The following is a 19,386-nucleotide window of genomic DNA, read 5'->3' as shown; positions in this document are numbered from 1 at the left end:
CTTCCTTACAGTGCACAGCAAAAGAGTGATGGTTCATTATTTTAAACTTAGATAAAAATTGACCTTTTACTGATTCTTTTTGTCCCTCCTAATAAGAAAAAAATCTGATGCACTTGATCACAGTGCTTTTTTTTCTCCCCTCATTTTGAACTTGTTGAGGGAACAAAAATTCTAAAAGCCTGGAACATTCATTTCTGAATAATTTAGAATGATTGACTTTATGAACACTATCTTTTATTCCATTATTTTAACTAGATTTCTTTTCTAGTTAAAACTTCTTCAGGACTTCCCTGGTGGTCCAGTGGTTAAGAATCTACCTTGCAATGTGGGGAACAGGGTGGGTTTGATCCCTGGGCAGGGAATTAAGATCCCACCTGCTGCAGGGCGGCTAAGACCTTGCGCCATAATTGTTGAATTCACGCACTCTAGAGCCCGAGAAGCACAATTAGAGAGCCTGCTTGTTACAACAGAGGATCTGCCATGATGCTAATATTGAAAAATCTTATTTTTACAAAACAAACAAAAAATCTTCAGACTTAAAAATGTGATCATTGATGACCATAATGCTAACTCCCAAATCCAGGAGGCTTTTTTGAATCATAAAAAAGAGATTAATAAAGATAACAATTATATTCACACCAAATGTTCCTCAGTTTGACAGTATTTAGGGTTTTAAAATTGTATATGTATATTTTCTTACTTAATTCTTAAGAATTCTGTTATCTTCATAGTATTAGTAGTCAACATTATTATACAAACTGCAGTGTACCAGATATTGTAAGACACCTTACATATATTATCACCCTTAATCCTTTTAATAATTGTATGGGTCAGATATTATTTACGGATATGATAACTGGGGCTTAGAAGAATTGTTAAATCATTGAGATTTAAATCCAGGTATTTTGGTTCCTAACGCTGTTCCGTTAATTAGATCATAGTTGCTAAGGTGTAATTATATATGGTAAATGACATAAGGGAATATTTGGGAGGTAGTATATATGAATACTCAGTAATCCTGATTTCCAGACTATAGAAAATTAACAGATATTTATATATGAATTAAATTTGTTTTAAAATATATTAATAAACTAATTGGTTTTATCTGTTTTATTTAGATGCACTGCAGGATGTCAGGTCTGTCAGAATTTAATCAGGTAAGCCTTAGATAAAAATTCTATGTTTAGATATATCTCTGAAGTCGCATCTCTTTTTTTGGTTAATATTCCTTTTGATGTGCATTTTACGTATTACATGAGGATATTTTCTTAAGTCTTGGTTTTTTTTTGTGAAAACAGCTTTTTTTTTTTTTTTTTTGAAAACAGCTTTTTTGAAGTATAGTTGACAAAATAAACTGCACATGTTTAAAGTACACAATTTGATGTTTGTTTTTGTTTTCTTTACTATTTTATTCATTTTTAAGTCTATGGTTCTGCAGTGTTAAGTTTATTCACACTGTTGTGTCATGGAGCTTTAGAACTTTTGCCTTTTGTGCATCCATTCATCAGTTGATGTTCAGAATTTTTAAATTTTGTTCATATATTCATCTGTTGATGTTTCTTCTAGCTCCTTCTTATTGTGAATAATGCTGCTATGAACATGGGTACATAAGAGATTTTTAGTGTTTTCGTAAAGCATCCCCAAAATGATTCTAATGTGCAGCTAAGGGAGAGAACCTCTGAGAATGTTTTTAAACTTAGAAAACAACCCAGTGTTTGAAATCTAATATAAACCTCAATGTAAAGTTTTAAAACTGTTGATATATGTCATCTATACATTACCCTAGAAACATGTAGAAACATTGAATCTGGTTTTTTTTTTTTCTTTTTAAATTTTTTGACCACGACATGTAGAAACTTAGTTACCCAACCAGGGATTAAACCCATGCTCCCTGCAATGGAAGCATGGAGTCAACTAGTGGACCACCAGGGAAGTTCCCATTACCTCTATTTCCTATTCTAAAATTGTGTGTTTTCTATTTTAAATTGGTTTTTATGTCAAATTTAAGGTGTTACTGTGGACTATTGATTAGAGACCATCATGGGATAGATTATACTCGGACAGTCTCAGCTGCCAGCGGTAGTGAAGATGAACAATGGTCTGTTGAAAAGCACACAACGAAAAGCCCTACGGATACCTTTGGCACGATTAACTTCCAACATGGAGAGCACATCCACCACTCCAAGGTTTGCTAATAACTCACATTATTTTGCTGGTTTCTAAACAGAGCATATAACCTCCAAATGCATGTCCAAATAGAATTTCCAATTGTAGATGATCAGATGACCAAATTTTATTGCAAAGGCGATCCATGTTGTTGACCTGTTGACAAAAATGACTCGGCTGTTTGCTTTATATTTGAGGGAGGCCCAGTACCCAGATGTGGTGTAGCCAGCTCTTTATTTGATTGACCTCTTTCAAGCCAGCTTTTATGCCCCCTGCAGAAGAGAATGGCTTATTACTCTTGAGGCAGTTGCCAAAGGGCTGCCCTTCCTTCAGAAATGTACAAAAGTTACTACCAAAATGTACAAAAGTTACAGATTTCAGCAGAAGTGTGGCCATAGCCTGATATGTCCCCATGAGAAATCTTCTTGGAAAGGAAATGGGGGTGATTTCTTTCTGTACCCCCTGAATGATAGTGCTGGGCTTTCCAGGCCAGTTTTCCTCCTGTCTCTAACATGGTAATTTTGCATGTGATTTGCATAGTTATTGACAAGTCAGGTGTCTCTGTTGAGCTTGTTAACTACTCACTGCTTTTTTAGAGGCAGCTTTTCCAGGGGAAAATGCAAGGGGCACTTGCCTCAGGAAAGCTCAGAATCAGCTGTGCCCTGGAGTGTCACCATCAGTTAAATGGATTTGAAAGAATAATTCGTTTTTTAAATTTCTTATGTTTTAACAAGTCTTAAGTTTCTTTTTTCTTTTTATATTGGAGGATCATTTCCTCACCATGTTGTGTTGGTTTCTCTCATATAACAATGCGAATCAGCAACAGTTTTAATAGTGCCATAATAATAAGGTTTCATAATATAATTGTATAGTAGTCTACATTTCTGATTACTAATCCTCTTGCACCTAACTTTGTGCACTGACTTTTCCTTCAGTTGTCGAGAAAACTGTCCTCGGAAGCTAACTTTCACAGAACTCTTTATGTGATTTTTCCCTTAAGTTTTTGTCTTCTTCCTTTTGTTTTATATTGGTTCATAACCATCATCATTTACTCATTTTTTTCAGTCCATTCAGCAGATCTTTGTGGTTCAATCCCTTGGTGGGGAAGATCCCTGGAGAAGGAAATGGCAACCCACTCCAGTATTCTTGCCTGGAAAATCCCATGGACCGAGGAGCCTGATAGGCTACAATCCATGGGGTTGCGAAAAGTCAGACATGACTGAGCCACTTGACTTCACTTCATTTCATAGTTTGCTATGCCGCAAAGACCACATGTTCTGTGTACTAACATTGCTTACAGTCTAGTGAGGGAAACAGGAAATGAACATACGATTACTACAGACAGTGTAGATGTTATGAAAGGGGAGTGCAGGGTTCTTTGAGAGAATGAAAAGCAAACTCCTGTTTTTCTTGGGTTGGGTGTGTCTGTCAGGGAAGCCATCTGAGAGTAGGGATGGCTATGCTGAGATGGGAAAGGTGAGAGAGGCAGAAGGGTAACACCACTCTAGGCATGCGGAATAACTTGTATGAGGGCCAAGGGGGAATAGGGTATATTTAGGAAAGCTCAAAGCATAGTCAGACAGATCTCCTGATCACTAATACGTTTTATGCTTAGCATTAGGCTCCTGTTACCTATTCTGTGCCTGAATGCATTTGACTTCTCAGAAGAGGAGCAGCTGTCCTTATACTTCAGCCTGGAATTGAACTTCAGTCTTAGGGTGCATAGCAGGAGAGCTTGTAAGAGCTGGTTACCCATCCCTCTGGCTGCATTTGCCTTCCCAGTTGTTAGCCATCCCACCTCCTTCCACAAAGAATTGGAGGTGAGTTAGTTATAAAGGAGGAGGAGGGGAAGGTAAGAGTAGTTAACCCGTAGCATCGCCTTTGGTTGGTTTTTGGAAGAAAAGACTCTGCTGCTGATAATTTAGTTAATGAAAGGTGTTTATCCTGAAATCTCAAGAAGTATTTTCTAGGACTAAAAGTACTTAATGGTTGAAAGAGAGTGCTACCTGGGAGAAAGAGTTGCGATAGAAGGAGAACTAACCTGGAGCTGCTTCTCCGCCTTTATTTATTACTTGGAGCAACATAAACCATTGCACAAAGGTCCAGTGCTATTTGTATACATGATAAAGCCGTGGTAACTCAGTTTCCTCACTTGTAAATTGAATCCTAGTTACCCTTAGATTCTTTCTACTATTCAATACATTCTGTGATGGCTTGTACCATCCTCATGTTCAGAATTCCTAATATTTTAACTATGAAATAAAGGGATTATGTTTTAAGAATTTCAAAGGTGAAGACAATTGTTTTAAATTTTAAAGGTGAAGACCATTGTTTTAAGTCACTATTACATTCTGGAGGATCATGTGATAATTCCTATTTGCATATCTATGGCAATCTCTACCTGTGGTTATAGGTTCATGGTTTCTTGTAGCTCTTATCCTATAAATCTGACTTACTCTTGCTGTTGGTTGGCTCACACTCATCTCAATATGATTTTAACAATCTGTAAGTGGCTGCATTGGCTGGGAAAAGAAAACCAGTCATACACTTTTTAATTTTGGGCAAAATGACAAATGATTCTGAGACTTTCTGATTTCGTCTCTTTTTTTTTTTTTGGTTATATTGACCCTTTTGTGAAAAGTGTATATTTTAGGGAAAAAAAGTTTTTGGAGAGATTTTATATATATATATATGTGTGTGTATATAAATAATGTCATTAGAATGTAAAATTTGAAATAAATATACATGTTCCTGGATCTTAATTTAAATTATGCAAACATGTAAGTATATGCATCTCAAGGGATGTACAATAATTGTCAATAGTGGATGAAAAAAATATGCACATATGTGAAATGACCAAGTAAATTAAGAAAAGCCATAACATTTATGAAAAGCCTCATTTCACGTATTTCTAAACAATTTTTAAAAATGGGTTTGCTGGAGTAATGGTTTTTGCCAGTTTGACATTTTTCTGCCTCACCTCAGACCTTCTAGAGAACATTGATGGACCAACGCTGAAAACCAGAGGAAACCTTCCTGCTGTGACTTGTAATTCCCAGAAGGAACTTCAAGGGGGTGTGGGATCCTTTCAAAGTAAATATTTCCATCATAGGAAGATGAACTTTTAAAGAGATTCCAGGCACTTTTCTTTTAAGTTTTGGCATTTCAGTTGCCCTGCTGTGTGCTTATTGTGAATTGGCATGTCTTTTCCACTGTTTTATGTGTATGTGTCTATGTATATCTTCCAGTATATTAGAACTTCTTATGACACAAAGTTGGATCACCTGTTACATTTAATGTTGAAAGAGTGGAAGATGGAACTGCCAAAGCTGGTAATCTCCGTCCATGGTGGTATCCAGAACTTCAAGATGCCCTCAAAACTTAAAGAGATCTTCAGCCAAGGTTTGGTCAAAGCTGCAGAGACAACAGGAGCATGGATAATAACTGAAGGCATTAATACAGGTAAGGCACATTCCCTGTTTCACTCTTTTTTTTTTTCCTTTTTTTGTAATTCCTTTTAAAACTGAATCAGGCAGTATAGCACTTAAGTTTGCTCTGCAGTGCTCCCAGGAGATATAGGCAGCATGAGGGAGGAAGACCGAAGCTGCAGTAACTGGAAAAGAAACCCAGAAGAATCATAGACCTTTCCTGGACTGTGTTTTTACCATTGTTAAAATCTCCTATTTTAATATAACTTTGTAGACTTTTACCAAAGAAAATAGTTTTTCATGAGCTTTGGACTATTGTAAGGTTACAAAGGACATGGACCCCATGCAAGTGTGTAGTGTGTGGGCATAGACATGAGCTAAACTCGCTATGGTCATGTTCTCAGCCATTGGAAAGCAGGGACGTGTGCAGCAATTGTATTGAGTGTATGGGGCGTGAGGAGATAATTAACTACATAACTACCTTTTCACATACTATCTCTATCTGAGTCTTATATTCCTTGAAATCTGGCATTCAAAAACTTCATTTAGTAGCCCCTGAAACTCTAACCCGACTCTTTTGCATCAGTTTTTATGAACTGTATGTGTGTAACAGAATCATCTGGAGGCATTACAAAAACACAATGCACAGGCTCTACTCCAAATTAATTAGAGTTTTTCAGGGTGGAACTTCTGAAGGATGTCTAATGTGCAGCCGGGGTTGAGAATTAGTAACTTCACAAACTCCTGTTACCAATCTGTTACTAACCTATCACAGTTCTAACACCAGTTCCCATGTGACCAGCCGAAGTGTCCTACAATTCAACTCAGTTCTGACAATATTTACCTGGAAACAGCATCAGATCCCACAGGTTTAGGGCTCAGTCCCACAAGACTGTCCTCACTTCAGATGTCAGCCTCAGGTCCAGGTTGTTAACCTGTGCTTCTGACTCTCTGGCTGCAAATCAGGTGGCTCAGACGGTAAAGAGCCTGCATGCAATGTCGGAGACCCAGGTTCTATCCCTGATTTCCCCTGGGGAAGAAAATGGCAACCCACTCCAGTATTCTTGCCTGGAGAATTCCATAGACAGAGGGAGCCTGGTGGGCTATGGTCCATGGAGTCGCAAAGAGTTGGACACAACTGAGTGACTAACACTTTCACACTTTCACTTCCCACTACCCGATCCTTGGGTTTGATGAATTTACTAAAGTAGTTCACAGAATGCAGGAAACCAATTACTCATTAGATTACCAGTTTATTATAGAAGGATGTATCTCAAGAACAGCTAGATAGAAGCATTGCATAGGACAAGGCACCTGTGGGAAAGGGCATGAAGCTTCTGTGCCTTCCTCCCGTGTCCACATGTTTACCCACTTGGAAGTTCTCCAAACCCTGTTTTTTGTTTTGTTTTGTTTTTGCATTTGTTTGTTTGGTTTTTAAGGAGGCTTCATTGTTGTTCTTGATGTTGTCTAGTCACTGAGTCATGTCCAGCTCTTCTGCAAACCATGGACTGTAGCCTGCTGTAGGCTACAGTCTGTAGCTTACAAACTGTAGGCTGCTCTGTCCATGGGATTTCCCAGGCAAGAACACTGGAGTGGGTTCCCATTTCCTTCTCCAGGGGATCTTCCCAAGCCAGGGGTAGAACCCGCATCTCCTGCATTGGCAGGCAGATTCTTTACTACTAAGCCACCTGGGAAACCCATAGGCTTCATTATATGGGCATAATTGATTCGATTATTGGCTATTGATAACTGAACTCAATATCTAGTTCATTTCCCTTCCCCAGAGGTTGGGGATAGGACTGGAAGTTCCAACCCTCTAATCACAAGGATGGCTGGTTATCCTGGAAACCAACCCACAACAATAGGTTCAGAGATTGTCTCATTAACGTAACAAAACCATCTGTCACTCTCACCACTTAGGAAACTCCAGGGTTTTGAGGAGCTCTGTGTCTCTGATAGACTAAATAGTTTTTATTACAAGTGACAATATCACTCCTGTAGCTTTCCATCTTCCCTTTACTTCTCTCTGTTTCTACTTGGGATGTTTTAGCCAGTGTTTCCTATTAAGTTCTGCCCATCCTTTAGGATCGACATTAGATGCTAACGTACCCAGGAAGCGCTGTCTATCTCAACTCACTTTTGCTCCTTAATTTCTGTACCGTTTATTGCCTGTAGCACCCGTGGCACGTGTGTGTTCTGACATACAGGCTGGGTCAAGATGCGCCTCCCTGACTGTGAGGCAGAGGCCAGGGCCTACACGTTTGTCTAAGAAGTGAGCAACAGGTACTAAGATAAGAAATCATTTCTTTTGACTAAAAAGGAAAGCAAGTAATTGAAAAAACGAAGAAAAAATAAAACCAAGGGATTTAGAGCCTGTCACCAACGGGTAACCTCTGGTACTATTTTTTTCACATTCTTAAAAGAAAGTGAAGGTTGCAGAGTTCTAAGTCCAGTGTGTAGTACTTATTTTATTTCCAGTTAAAAAAAAAAAAGGGGTGGGTGGGGAAGTTCATTGAGTTCAGGACAAGGTGAACTTGGTCATAGTTTTTTCTTTGAATAGCTAACTATGTCACGTGCTTTACTTACTGCCTTTTTAAAATTTATTATTTTAGGTTAGGGTCAATTAAGGAATGCAAATATAATAGTGTGAAAACTATTGATATAGTTCATATGAACAAAAGAAATGAGATATCTTTGGAGCTTCCTTAAACAATAACCAGGGTCTGACTTGATTCAAGCACAGCTCCTTAGGGTCTGACTACACAAGAAGTGGTCCCTGGACCAGTAACATCAGCATCACCGAGGAGCTTGATGGTAACCCAGATACCAGGCTCCCCAGATGAGTGGGATAAAAAAACTGCATTTTGATAACATCCCCAGATGATTCTTGAAAGTGAAAGTTGCTCAGTCATGTCTGACTCTTTGTGACCCCATGGACTATACAATCCATGGAATTCTCCAGACCAGAATACTGAAGTGAGTAGCCTTTCCCTTCTGCAGGGGATCTTCCCAGTCCAGGGATTGAACCCAGGCCTCCCACATTGCAGGTGCATTCTTTACCAGCTGAGCCACCAGAGAAGCCCAGGAATACTGGAGTGGGTAGCCTATTCATTCTCCAGTGGATCTTCCCAGTGGGTAGCCTATTCATTCTCCAGAAGATCATCCATCTTACTCAAGGATGAAAGATGAGTAAGATATGGCCCCTGGGTTTAGTGATGAAGTGGGTGACTGTGATAAAGACAATAAATAACTAACCAAAAATTGATGCTGAATGGGCCATAGTTGAGATACAAAGAAAGTGTTTGAGAGTGAAAGGAAGAGAAAGACAAATTCCATTTCCAGCTGGGAAACCTGAGAAAAAGGCTTGGTGGAGGATGTATACTCTTCCCTTGAGAAAAGGGTAGAAAGAAGCATTCTAGGGCAAGGTGGCAGTTCAAGGCCGGGAACACAGCTGGAGATTAAGGCACGTGCAGAGAGTGGTGATACACCTACTAGCTGGATGTGCCTTGTGGCAGAGCACAGGGACAGCCAAGAGAGACTGGAGCCAGATTGGGTACCATGCTATTTGGGCTGAGGTTTTATTCTCTGTGTAGCAGGGAGCCCTCAGAAGATTTTTGAACAGAAGAATGAATAGGGAATGATATTGTCCGATCAGGCTTTATGGAGTCTTAGCAGGTAATATGTATTAAGATCACATGTAGGCTGCTGAGAAACTGTCACCACCACATGCTGGTTCCGTTCAGTTCAGTTCAGTTGCTCAGTCGTGTCCGACTTTTTGCGACCCCATGAATCGCAGCATGCCAGGCCTGCCTGTCCATCACCAACTCCCGGAGCACTCAGACTCACGTACATGCTGGTAATCCACGCCAAACCTATGGATCTGAATCTCTGTTGGTACTGATATATGTTCTGTGGTCCAGAACCCCAGTTTTAGAAGATGACTGGGAAAAGTGCAAAAGATTGGCTGGCGGGGAGGATGCCAGAGAGAAGAAAATGATTAAAGTGCTATGCTTCAGATGCATGCAATATGCTGGGTTTTTGCTTTTTTTTTCCTGTGCTAATGACGCATACAGAGTCAGATTCTACTTAAAAAGAGTAAGTGGTGTAATGTAGTATTTGCAATAAAAAGGCAGGTTAAGCCAATCTCAAAAGGCTACATAGTGCATTATTCCAACTATATGACATTCTGGAAGAGGCAAAACTATAGAGACGATAAAAAGATCAGTGGTTATCAAGGACTGGGGAGAATGAAGGATGAATAGACAGAGTACAGAGGATTTTGAGGACAGTGAAACTATTATGTTTGTAATTCCTGTGTGCCAGCAACTTTCCCTGATAACAGTCTTTTGCATATACTTGTCTATTATTCTCTTTCTGGCAATTGCAGTGTTTTGTGTGATTTGTGAGTTAAAGTTTGACTTCTAACCTGGTTGCTCATAGGTGTGTCCAAACATGTTGGGGATGCCCTGAAAGCCCACTCGTCGCAGTCCTTGAGAAAAATCTGGACAGTTGGAATCCCTCCTTGGGGTGTCATTGAGAACCGGAAAGATCTTATTGGAAGAGATGTAAGTAGACAATTCTTTCATAGCAAAAGGAAATAAACATATATCCACTTGCCATCTTAGCACTATACCTGGATACCTGTAGACATCTTCAGTGTAATATGCCCCAAACCAATTCCTGACTTCATGCTACCTCTCTTACCCTGTCTTAGAAAGTGACAGTCTTACCTGCAGTTGCTCAGGCCCCAAACCCTGCACTAACCCTGAAATGCTCTCTGCTCATGCCTCAAACCTAATCCCCTGGGTAATTCTAATAGCTTTCCCAACTCTCATCCGTGGCTTCCCAGGTGGCACTAGAGATAGAGAACCTCCTGCCAATCAATGCAGGAGACATAAGAGATGGGGGTTCAATCCTTGGGTTGGGAGGATCCCCTGGAGGAGGAAATGGCAACCCACTCCAGTATTCTTGCCTGGAAAATCCGTATGAACAGAGGAGCCTGGCAGGCTACAGCCCATAGTGTCGCAAAGAGTCAGACTTAGCGACATAGCACGCACTATATATAAACCAGATAACTAGTGAGAAACTACTGTATAGCCCAGGGAACTCTACTCATTCCTCTGAGGTGACCTAAAAGGGAAGGGAAGCTAAAAAAGAGGGAATATGTGTATATAGCTGATTCACTTACTATATAGCAGAAACTAATACAATATTGTAAAGCTACTGTATTCCAATAAAAACTAAAAAAACAAAACAACTATATCTTGAAAAAAAAGTGACTCATTGACTTCCAGAAAGATGATAACAATTTCCATTCCTAACAACAGGGCATGAGGATGCCCATTTTTCTGTACCATTCCTGGCTTCAGAGATATTCTGGCTTTTTAGAAAACATTGCTTTTCTGATAGGTATAAATTAATACCTAATTGTTCTTAAGTACATTTCTCTGATTACTAGTGAGGTTCCACATCTTTTCATGTGGTTTCTGGACACTTTTAAGCATAGCTAAAAATGTTGAAAGACCTTTTATAATTCAATTCAGCATTTTTGTTTGCTATTTTGCTGCATTTCCCAGATTTTAATTTGCATTATTTATGAAATCTTTCCATATATAAGAAAATGTGTTAAATCTATCAATCATTTTCTTTTTGGCTTCTAGCCTCAGTGTCATGCTTAGGAATTGTAAAGGTAACTTTTAAAGACTAATGTTTTAACATTTATGGTACTTTTTATATCCTTTATTTCTTTAACACCTCACAGCAACCCTCTGCTATAGGAATCGTTAATATCACTTACACATGAGGAAAATGAGCCTGAGAAAGGAAGCAGGTATTACCCAGATTTAAAATTAGAAAGCAGAAGAGTCTAGCCTTAAACTAGGACTCTTAGACTCTAAACGCAGTTGCCCCTCCCTGTTTGTGGATTCTGCATCTGAAGAGTCAACCAACACTGGATCCCCAGGATTCAACCGACCGTGGATCTGGAGGATATGAAAGTCAACTGTATTATGCCATTTTATCTGAGGGATCCGAGCATCCGTGGACTTAGTATCCATGAGTAGTCCTGGAACTAACCCCCCACGGATACCAAATGACTGTGCTGTGCTTGCCTCCCTGGAAACAAATAAGAATTGGAGTAGTTTATGGAAGAATCAGTAAATATTAATAAGGGGCTTCACTAGTAGCTCAGATGGTAAAGAATCTGCCAGCAATGCAGGAGACCCAGGTTCAATCCCTGGGTTGGGAAGACCTCCTGGAGAAGGGAATGGCAACCCCCTCTAGTATTCTTGCCTGGTGAATTCCATGGATCTGGGTAATTTATACTGAATGTGGATACATGTCCATTTACTCTTCACTTCATTTGGGATACTAGAAACATAAATCAGTGTCCAAATATTATTCTGAAATAGATCTATTTAAAGGCATAGCTTCTGAATACTGATGTGCTCTGCGTATCAGTGCAGATCCTTGAACTGTTTTTTCAATGATATGAGACAAAGTAAGTAGAGAAACTGAAAGTAACTATTTGGAAGCATTTTTAGCAATGTAACAGTGCTGTGACTCCAAGCATATGGTAAGTGTTCTCATGTTGCTGTGTGTGCGAGTGTCATTGAACTTGTGTCACGAGTGTAATGTAGCACAAGCTGCAGACTAGTCATGCACTATAGGACTACATATCCACCCATAGAAAAATAAAAAGTAAAGGAACTCAGATTGAGTCTTCACTGCAGATAGTCTGAGAGGCACTGCTCTTAGTAGCTAGTAGTACTTTTTGGCATGGACCAGAACTCTGTAGTGCACAAACACTACAGAGGCCTTTGGAGCAGTCGGCCCAGGAAGGAACTCTGACCCTTGTTCTTGCTATCTTGCAGGTAGTGTGCCTGTACCAGACTCTGGGAAACCCCCTCAGCAAGCTCACAACACTCAACTGCATGCACTCCCACTTTATCCTGTCTGATGATGGCACTGTGGGCAAGTATGGCAATGAGATGAAGCTCAGGAGGAACTTGGAAAAGTACCTCTCTCTGCAGAAGATACATAGTTGTGAGTACCCACGGGGCTTCAGCCGACAGGTCCTGTCTAGGGGCACTGCTGTGGAGAGGTCCACCTGGGCTTCTTGTAGTCCTTGGTAAACCCTTGATACTGAGAGAGAACGTTTATCCAAAAAAAAAGGCTGACTCATAAAGTTGCTGTAGAAATCCTTGGGTTCATCCATATGAAATGTGGCCAATGTCAGTTCCTGTGCTGTAGGCCTCTGAGGATGGAAAGCTTAGGATTGGGTGACTCTGCATGTCTTCATAATCCAAGTCTTGGAGAAGAGTGCCCTTTCCTGGGATGCCTATTCTAGGAGGTTTTCATCTGGAGCTATAATGTGCTTAAACTGAGTCAGGAGTAGAGTCAGCTCTCTCATGAGATTTATAAGCAAGAACTTCACAGTTGTTTTCCTTTTATAACAAATTTAATTAGTTGCATCAATAAGATTCTTTTTGTAGAAAATAATAATAAATATATTTACTTTTGTGGAGATTAGTTATTGCTTCAAGAAAGATGTCCCTAACTGAAATTGAATTATTTTTCTCTCTCCTGCAAAATACCCTTACTGATTTCTTTTTCTAATGATAAAAGTATTATATACTCTCATATTCAGATAAATAAAGAAAACATAGAAAGAAGGGATAGCCCTCTATAATCTTACTATGAAAAATAACCATTGTTAACTTTTTCATCTGTACGATTTCAGGAGAACATATCCCTTCTGATATGGAAGGCTATCCCTTTCTTCTCCAAATAAAAACCTAGAATTTGAATTTAGTTTTTATAAGATGATGTTACAAGAAGATTATGCCTATCAATTGGTACATCTTAGGTCTAATTTTTAGTGACAAGGAGAAAGTAATAAGGAGGTGGAGTTATGTAGAAAAGGAAAGGAAGTGAAATATTAAAACAATGGGCTAAGAGGCCCACTCCTATCATTTGTAGAGTCAGGACAAGGTGCACATGGAAACCTACATACTGTTTGTTTAAATATTTAAAAGTTTTAAATCAAGCTAACAAACACAAATAACAAGATTAAAAACATAATAAAAGAATGTTTAATCCTTTTACCTTTGTGTATATAGCTGGAAGGCCAGGTTTGAGGTTAGAGTCCTGGATTCTGGGGAGTACAAAGCGAAATCATGGAGGTGAAGCAGAACCAGCACCTCGGTCCCTGGTTTACACGTCACTCTCTGCTTCTCTTCCTTGCTTTGGCTCAATCTCATAATGTCTGGGCCTGACATAGATGTTGTTACCTAGACACCCCAATCTACATGTCCAAGCCCTACTCCCCCCAAATCCTCTTGCTTTGACAAAGACATCCCTCGGGCAGAGGCTCAAGCAGCCCCTGGAATCAAGAATTTTGGGATCTAGTACAGTCCAGTGTAGGACAGGGAGCACAAGCTTCCCTTGAACCTTGACCCTGTAGACTCCTCACTGTGAGGGGAAGGGCTTGGCCAGAGGAGGGCGTGGTAGAACCCGGAACCCAGAGTGAAGTCCTCTGTTGCTCAGGTGTGGGCATGGTGTTGCCTGCCAGTTTTCCTTCTTTTGGGGGAAAAAAAATTGATTTAAATATTTAATATATCAATACACATGTGATGTAAAAGATAAATCAAAGAAAAAGCCTATAAACAGTCAGCATTTCCCCAAATCTTCTCCTCCCTTCACTATTAATAATTTGATGTATATCATCCCAGAGTTTTCTGGTTATTTATGTAAATATAAAAACATGTTGTACATATAGGTATGTATATATGTATATATAAAATATATACCTATATATATAGTTTTAAAATTTTAAATAGGGTTTTAAATAGGATCATACTGGACATATCAATCTGTAACTTTTGTTTGCTTAAGATCTTTAAAAAGAATGACTCCACAGTCTTTCCTTTTTTGTCTTCCTTACTTTAATAAAGCAATATGTAGTCTGACAAGAAAGCCAACTAGTGAAAAATGGAATACGTTGAAATATAAAAGTCTTTGAGGTTTACCCATCCCATTCTGTTCTTAGAAGTAACCACTATTAAAAGTTGATTGAATTGTCAACAGCTTGATCATTTTTTTGAGGTGAGTGATGGATACATTGGGATCCATTATATCATTCTGTTTTCTTTGACATATGTTTGAAAATTTCCACAATAAAAAGTTAATTTCTTGAAGACTACTACTTATTATTATTTTTTAATTACCGGAAGCCTTTAGATACCTTTTTAACTGGGAGAGGATACTCTAACCATATTTGTGGCTACTTTTATTTAAAGTCCAAGCTTCTGACTTGGCCTTGAACTAAGTAAACCTGAGTCACAGAAGAGAATGGCTAGTTCAAATAAGGAATATATGCGGTAATTGAAAGGCTTGTGTCTGGAAATTGGCATTGCTGATAGCCTCCCTTTGTAACAATTTGATACTGTTTGTCATCTGAAATAGGCTCTGGACAAGGCGTGCCCGTGGTGGGGCTGGTGGTGGAAGGTGGCCCCAATGTCATCCTCTCAGTGTGGGAGACTGTGAAAGACAAAGACCCGGTGGTGGTGTGCGAAGGCACAGGCAGGGCAGCTGACCTCCTGGCCTTCACCCACAAACACTTAGCAGACGAAGGGTGAGCTGTTGAGCCTTCATTTCTAAAACTGTGCTGACTCTTTCCTCTTCCTAAGCTCTGCTCTCACGTGGGATGGATATCCTTAGAGGACAGGGACCGGAATTCTCTGGATATCTTGAAGGATGGGTTGAGACTGGAATTCATTTTTCAGTGATTTTTGTATTTATTAAAGCAACACCAAAATGCCCTCCAGTGATGCAAGTTACCGCTTCTTTAGCTGTAGAATGGTTTGCATCTACAAAGGACTTTGAACCTTGTCTGAGCTTAGGGAAAACATATCCAGGGGGAGTGAAGGAGAAGACCACTATGGTAGTCACTTTTGAATTCAATTGCTGTCAGTAAATATAGCAGAAATTAGAGAAATCGATATCCTGATATTTTTGTAGCATATGTTGTACTTAGTTGAGGTTTTAATTCTTTCTTGTTTTCAAAATGGGAGTTTTTCTCTAAGCCATCCCTAAACCCAGTGTGATTCTTTCAATTTCAAAAGCACGGTACTTCTGCCGCATGAGTAAATACAGGGCCCAGGAACTGAAATGTTGACCCCGCTCATTTGCTTAAAAAACATTCATTTACTTTAAGCTATAACTGTTCTCTGATGACTTTTTCCTTACAGTTTTTCTCCCCTTTCAGCCCCACTTCCACCCTCTACCCCCTTCCTCTTTGGTTATACCTCTCTCTTTCCTAAAGTTACCCTAGACAAGTGATTCTTAACACGATTGGAGTGTCAGATTCTTGAAGGATACCATGCCCATAATTTCTGGAGATTCACAGCCCCTTGGAAATCTGTCAGCTGAAAAACCTGCCCCAAGTGCTTTCTTCCCAGGGGCATGGCATATGAGTCCATGCTTGTTTTATTGTTCAGCCTTCTCATGCTGGTGCTCCGCTTTGCTTCCTCCCACTCACTTGTCTCTTGACACAGCTGTGCATAGACACCTCCGTCAAGTGGACAGGCGCAGTGATGCTGTACTTGTGCTGAACTTTTGGCTTGCCCCCTCTCTCGATCGTGCCGAGTCACAGCCGTCTCTCTCTCCCCCAGGACCCTCCGTCCTCAGGTGAAGGAGGAGATCATTTGCATGATGCAGAGCACCTTCAACTTTAGCCTTAAGCAGTCCAGGCACCTTTTCCAGATCCTGATGGAGTGCATGGTGCACAGGGATTCTGTGAGTATCATGAGCTGATGACTTGACCAACTTAGAAACTGCTAATGTTCAACAGGGGGCTTCCCTGATGGCTTAGAGCTGAAGAATCTGCCTGCAGTGCAGGAGACACAGGAGACTTGGCTTCAATACCTGGGGCGGGAAGATCCCCTGGAGGAGTGCATGGCAGCCCACTCCAGTATTCTTGCCTGGAGAATCCCGGGGATGGAGGAGCCTGGTGGGCTACGGTCCCTAGGGTCACAAAGAATCAGATATGGCTGAGCTGCTGAGCATGAGCACTAGTGAATGTTCAACAATTGTGACATTTATTTTCACACTTTTTTTTTTTTTTTCATTTCTAACTTGGTTGTATATAGTGCTACAGAACTTGACTTTTTGTTCCCTCCTCCTCTGGAACCATGCTTCAGATTCCTAATGGTACTTGGGAAAAAGAACTTAAATAATGTAACAGTATTACAGGAAAGTGATTGAATTTAGTGAAAATTACAAGTGAATATTTTCGGAGGGTAAAGGAACAGCTTCCTGCCTTAAATAAACTCAAGGTTGCTGGCTTAGATGACCGTTTCTCAATATCCTCAGTATATCCTGCAGGAATCACTGGGGATGCATTGGATAGTGAAAATGTGAGAATGTACTCTCAGCTGGAAGATGGAGGCCACAAACTATGGACTATGAACATGATACAGATTCAGGAGTTTTAATCTTTTAGGGCATTTTGATCAAAATTTTTTATCAGTGACTTGGATGATAAGTAGCTGACAGTTACATTAAATATGCAGATATATTATGATTCACAGTGATCTTTCCAGAATTTGAAGGGTGGACCAAATTATACAAGATTTTGGTACTATTAAAGCATTTGGCCCCAAAAAACCAGTCAAGCAAGTTCAGTCTAAACTAGGCATGGCTCAACAGATGTGAAAGCCCTTTGGGATTTTAGCTGACCTAATAATAACAAAAACAGCAACCATGTCTACAGTTAGCAGTGTGCTTTCAATATATTTTTTTTCCAATAATCTTTTTTTACATGAAATATCCCCGTGAGTGAGTTCGGTATGGCAGTGATTGTTTATTTCAGTTTCAGAGATAATGAACTAAAGACTAGAGACTTTAAGTGGTTCGCCCAGAGTCATGCAGTTATGAAATAGTAGAACTGAAATTGGGGCTCAGGGTTGAAACCTTGATCTATGATCAGGGTTGAAATCTATGATCCACCACATTTTATATTCCCCACAATGTCAGTAGGTAAAGAAAAGGACATGCTAAAGGGATCGCCCTTATACTTGCCTCTTCCTGTCATCAAGGAGAGTAACCAGCGAGTGGTGTAATAATCAAGAAGAAACAAGTGGAGGCAGCTAAGGGTTTACACATTAGTGAAATTAGGTCCTGAACTCCTGTACAGTTGAGGGTTGATTTTAATCATGGACATGGAGGGGCTGTTAGGTAGAGAGGCTCTTTGTGTGAATTGTAGAAGCATAGTTTTTCTGTCTTTATGAGACCTCAGAGATTAGTTAGTGAGTTCCTCTCTTCTTGTGGGTGAGGAACCCAAGATGCAGTGGCTTTATAATATTTACCCAAGACTGACTAGTTAGTGGCATATCTCAGACTAGACCTTGCCAGTCTCGGCTCTTTTTTGATGAACGGCTCCCTCTACTATATATTTTCATTTGGAAAGACTGAGATACATGCATTAACAGGAGAAGGCCTATTATTATCATAAAAATGTCCTTATTTGTCTTAAAAAAAATGAGTCACATGCCAGGATGCATGTGACTTTGACATTGTACAGGTTTTCTGTGCTATCTATTGTACCTGCTCACTGGGTGTGTTGTAAGTGCCTCATTTATCTTATGACAAGTCGTTGAGTATTCATTTCTCATTAAAAAGCAAAAGCCTTCATTTCTAAAGCTAGGTGACTGGAAGGAAGGCTCTCACTTTGTATCCTTTCAAAATGAGGAATAGTTTGCTTTACATGAGGAATTGGCACTGAGTTTCTATTATAGCATATGAATAGTAAATTAATGGAGTAATGTTCTTTCATGCATGTTTCCTCTAAGATACTTGGAATTTTTCTAATTTTTCACCCCCTTCATGTGCACAATTCTGCATTACCCTACTTAAAAGTTTTCCCTCTTATTAGTGAAAAAAAGAATTTTTTTAACTGTGTGAGTTTTGACATTAATAAAGAATGTTTCACTTAATTCATTAGTACAAAAGCAAATTTTTGAAAGCATTCCTTTGCTAGTTCTCAAAATGTATGGCTTTCTGTTTTTCAACTATTACAGATTACTATCTTTGATGCTGATTCTGAGGAGTCACAGGATCTTGATATAGCAATCCTAACAGCTCTGCTAAAGGGTGAGTGTCTAAATAAGGTTATACTTGTTCTTCCTTCCCTCTTTTTACACTCATGGCACTTTGTGCTTTTTATGTTGATATTGTAAACAGAATATGTGATCTCTTTCTTTTACCCTAGGCACGAATTTATCAGCATCAGAACAATTGAATCTGGCAATGACTTGGGACAGAATGGACATTGCCAAGAAACATATCCTAATTTATGGACAACACTGGAAGGTATAATGAAAATGAAGTTATTTTGAAGAAACTTGTTGTGTGTTGGTTTGTTAGAGAGGGACCAAAGAGAAAACTGGAGGAAACATAGGTTACTTCGGGGAGCTGGGTAGCATCTGATGCTGGGTACACATGATCGCTAAGACATTTCTTTTGTCTACGTTGCCTTCTTGAAAACATTTTTCTATGAATCTGCAGCCTAATTGAAGTTGACAAAAGATGTTGGGGGAAAGGCAAATGAGAGGGTTTTTTATTCACTTTTTGAATGGGTAGATTTTTATATTGTTATTTAAAATTTAAAGTTTATCTTATTTTTTTTGCTTTCAAATGTAATGCATACTCACAGTAGACATTAGTGAAAACAGAGGAAAGCAGGAAGAAGAAAGATTATTCATAGTGCTAATGCTAATCACTATTAATATTT

At 39.4% G+C, this 19,386-nt stretch overlaps 1 protein-coding gene across 5 annotated transcripts in view; it reads left to right on the top strand.

Moving 5' to 3' along the window:
- Positions 1-19,386, top strand: part of TRPM6 (transient receptor potential cation channel subfamily M member 6) — a 120,182-nt gene that overhangs the window by 22,174 nt on the left and 78,622 nt on the right. For all 5 annotated transcript variants that reach the window (XM_018052073.1, XM_018052074.1, XM_018052071.1 and 2 more), the window contains 9 exons: positions 1,119-1,157; positions 2,009-2,186; positions 5,415-5,628; positions 10,035-10,159; positions 12,467-12,638; positions 15,060-15,228; positions 16,268-16,391; positions 18,674-18,746; positions 18,865-18,965. In XM_018052073.1, coding sequence (XP_017907562.1) covers positions 1,119-1,157; positions 2,009-2,186; positions 5,415-5,628; positions 10,035-10,159; positions 12,467-12,638; positions 15,060-15,228; positions 16,268-16,391; positions 18,674-18,746; positions 18,865-18,965 — 1,195 coding nt within the window. The remainder of the gene's footprint in view (positions 1-1,118; positions 1,158-2,008; positions 2,187-5,414; positions 5,629-10,034; positions 10,160-12,466; positions 12,639-15,059; positions 15,229-16,267; positions 16,392-18,673; positions 18,747-18,864; positions 18,966-19,386) is intronic.

The sequence above is a fragment of the Capra hircus genome, chromosome 8, assembly GCF_001704415.2.
Source record: "Capra hircus breed San Clemente chromosome 8, ASM170441v1, whole genome shotgun sequence".
In the NCBI taxonomy this organism is placed as follows: domain Eukaryota; kingdom Metazoa; phylum Chordata; class Mammalia; order Artiodactyla; family Bovidae; genus Capra; species Capra hircus.
This window is presented reverse-complemented; position numbering and strand designations above follow the sequence as displayed.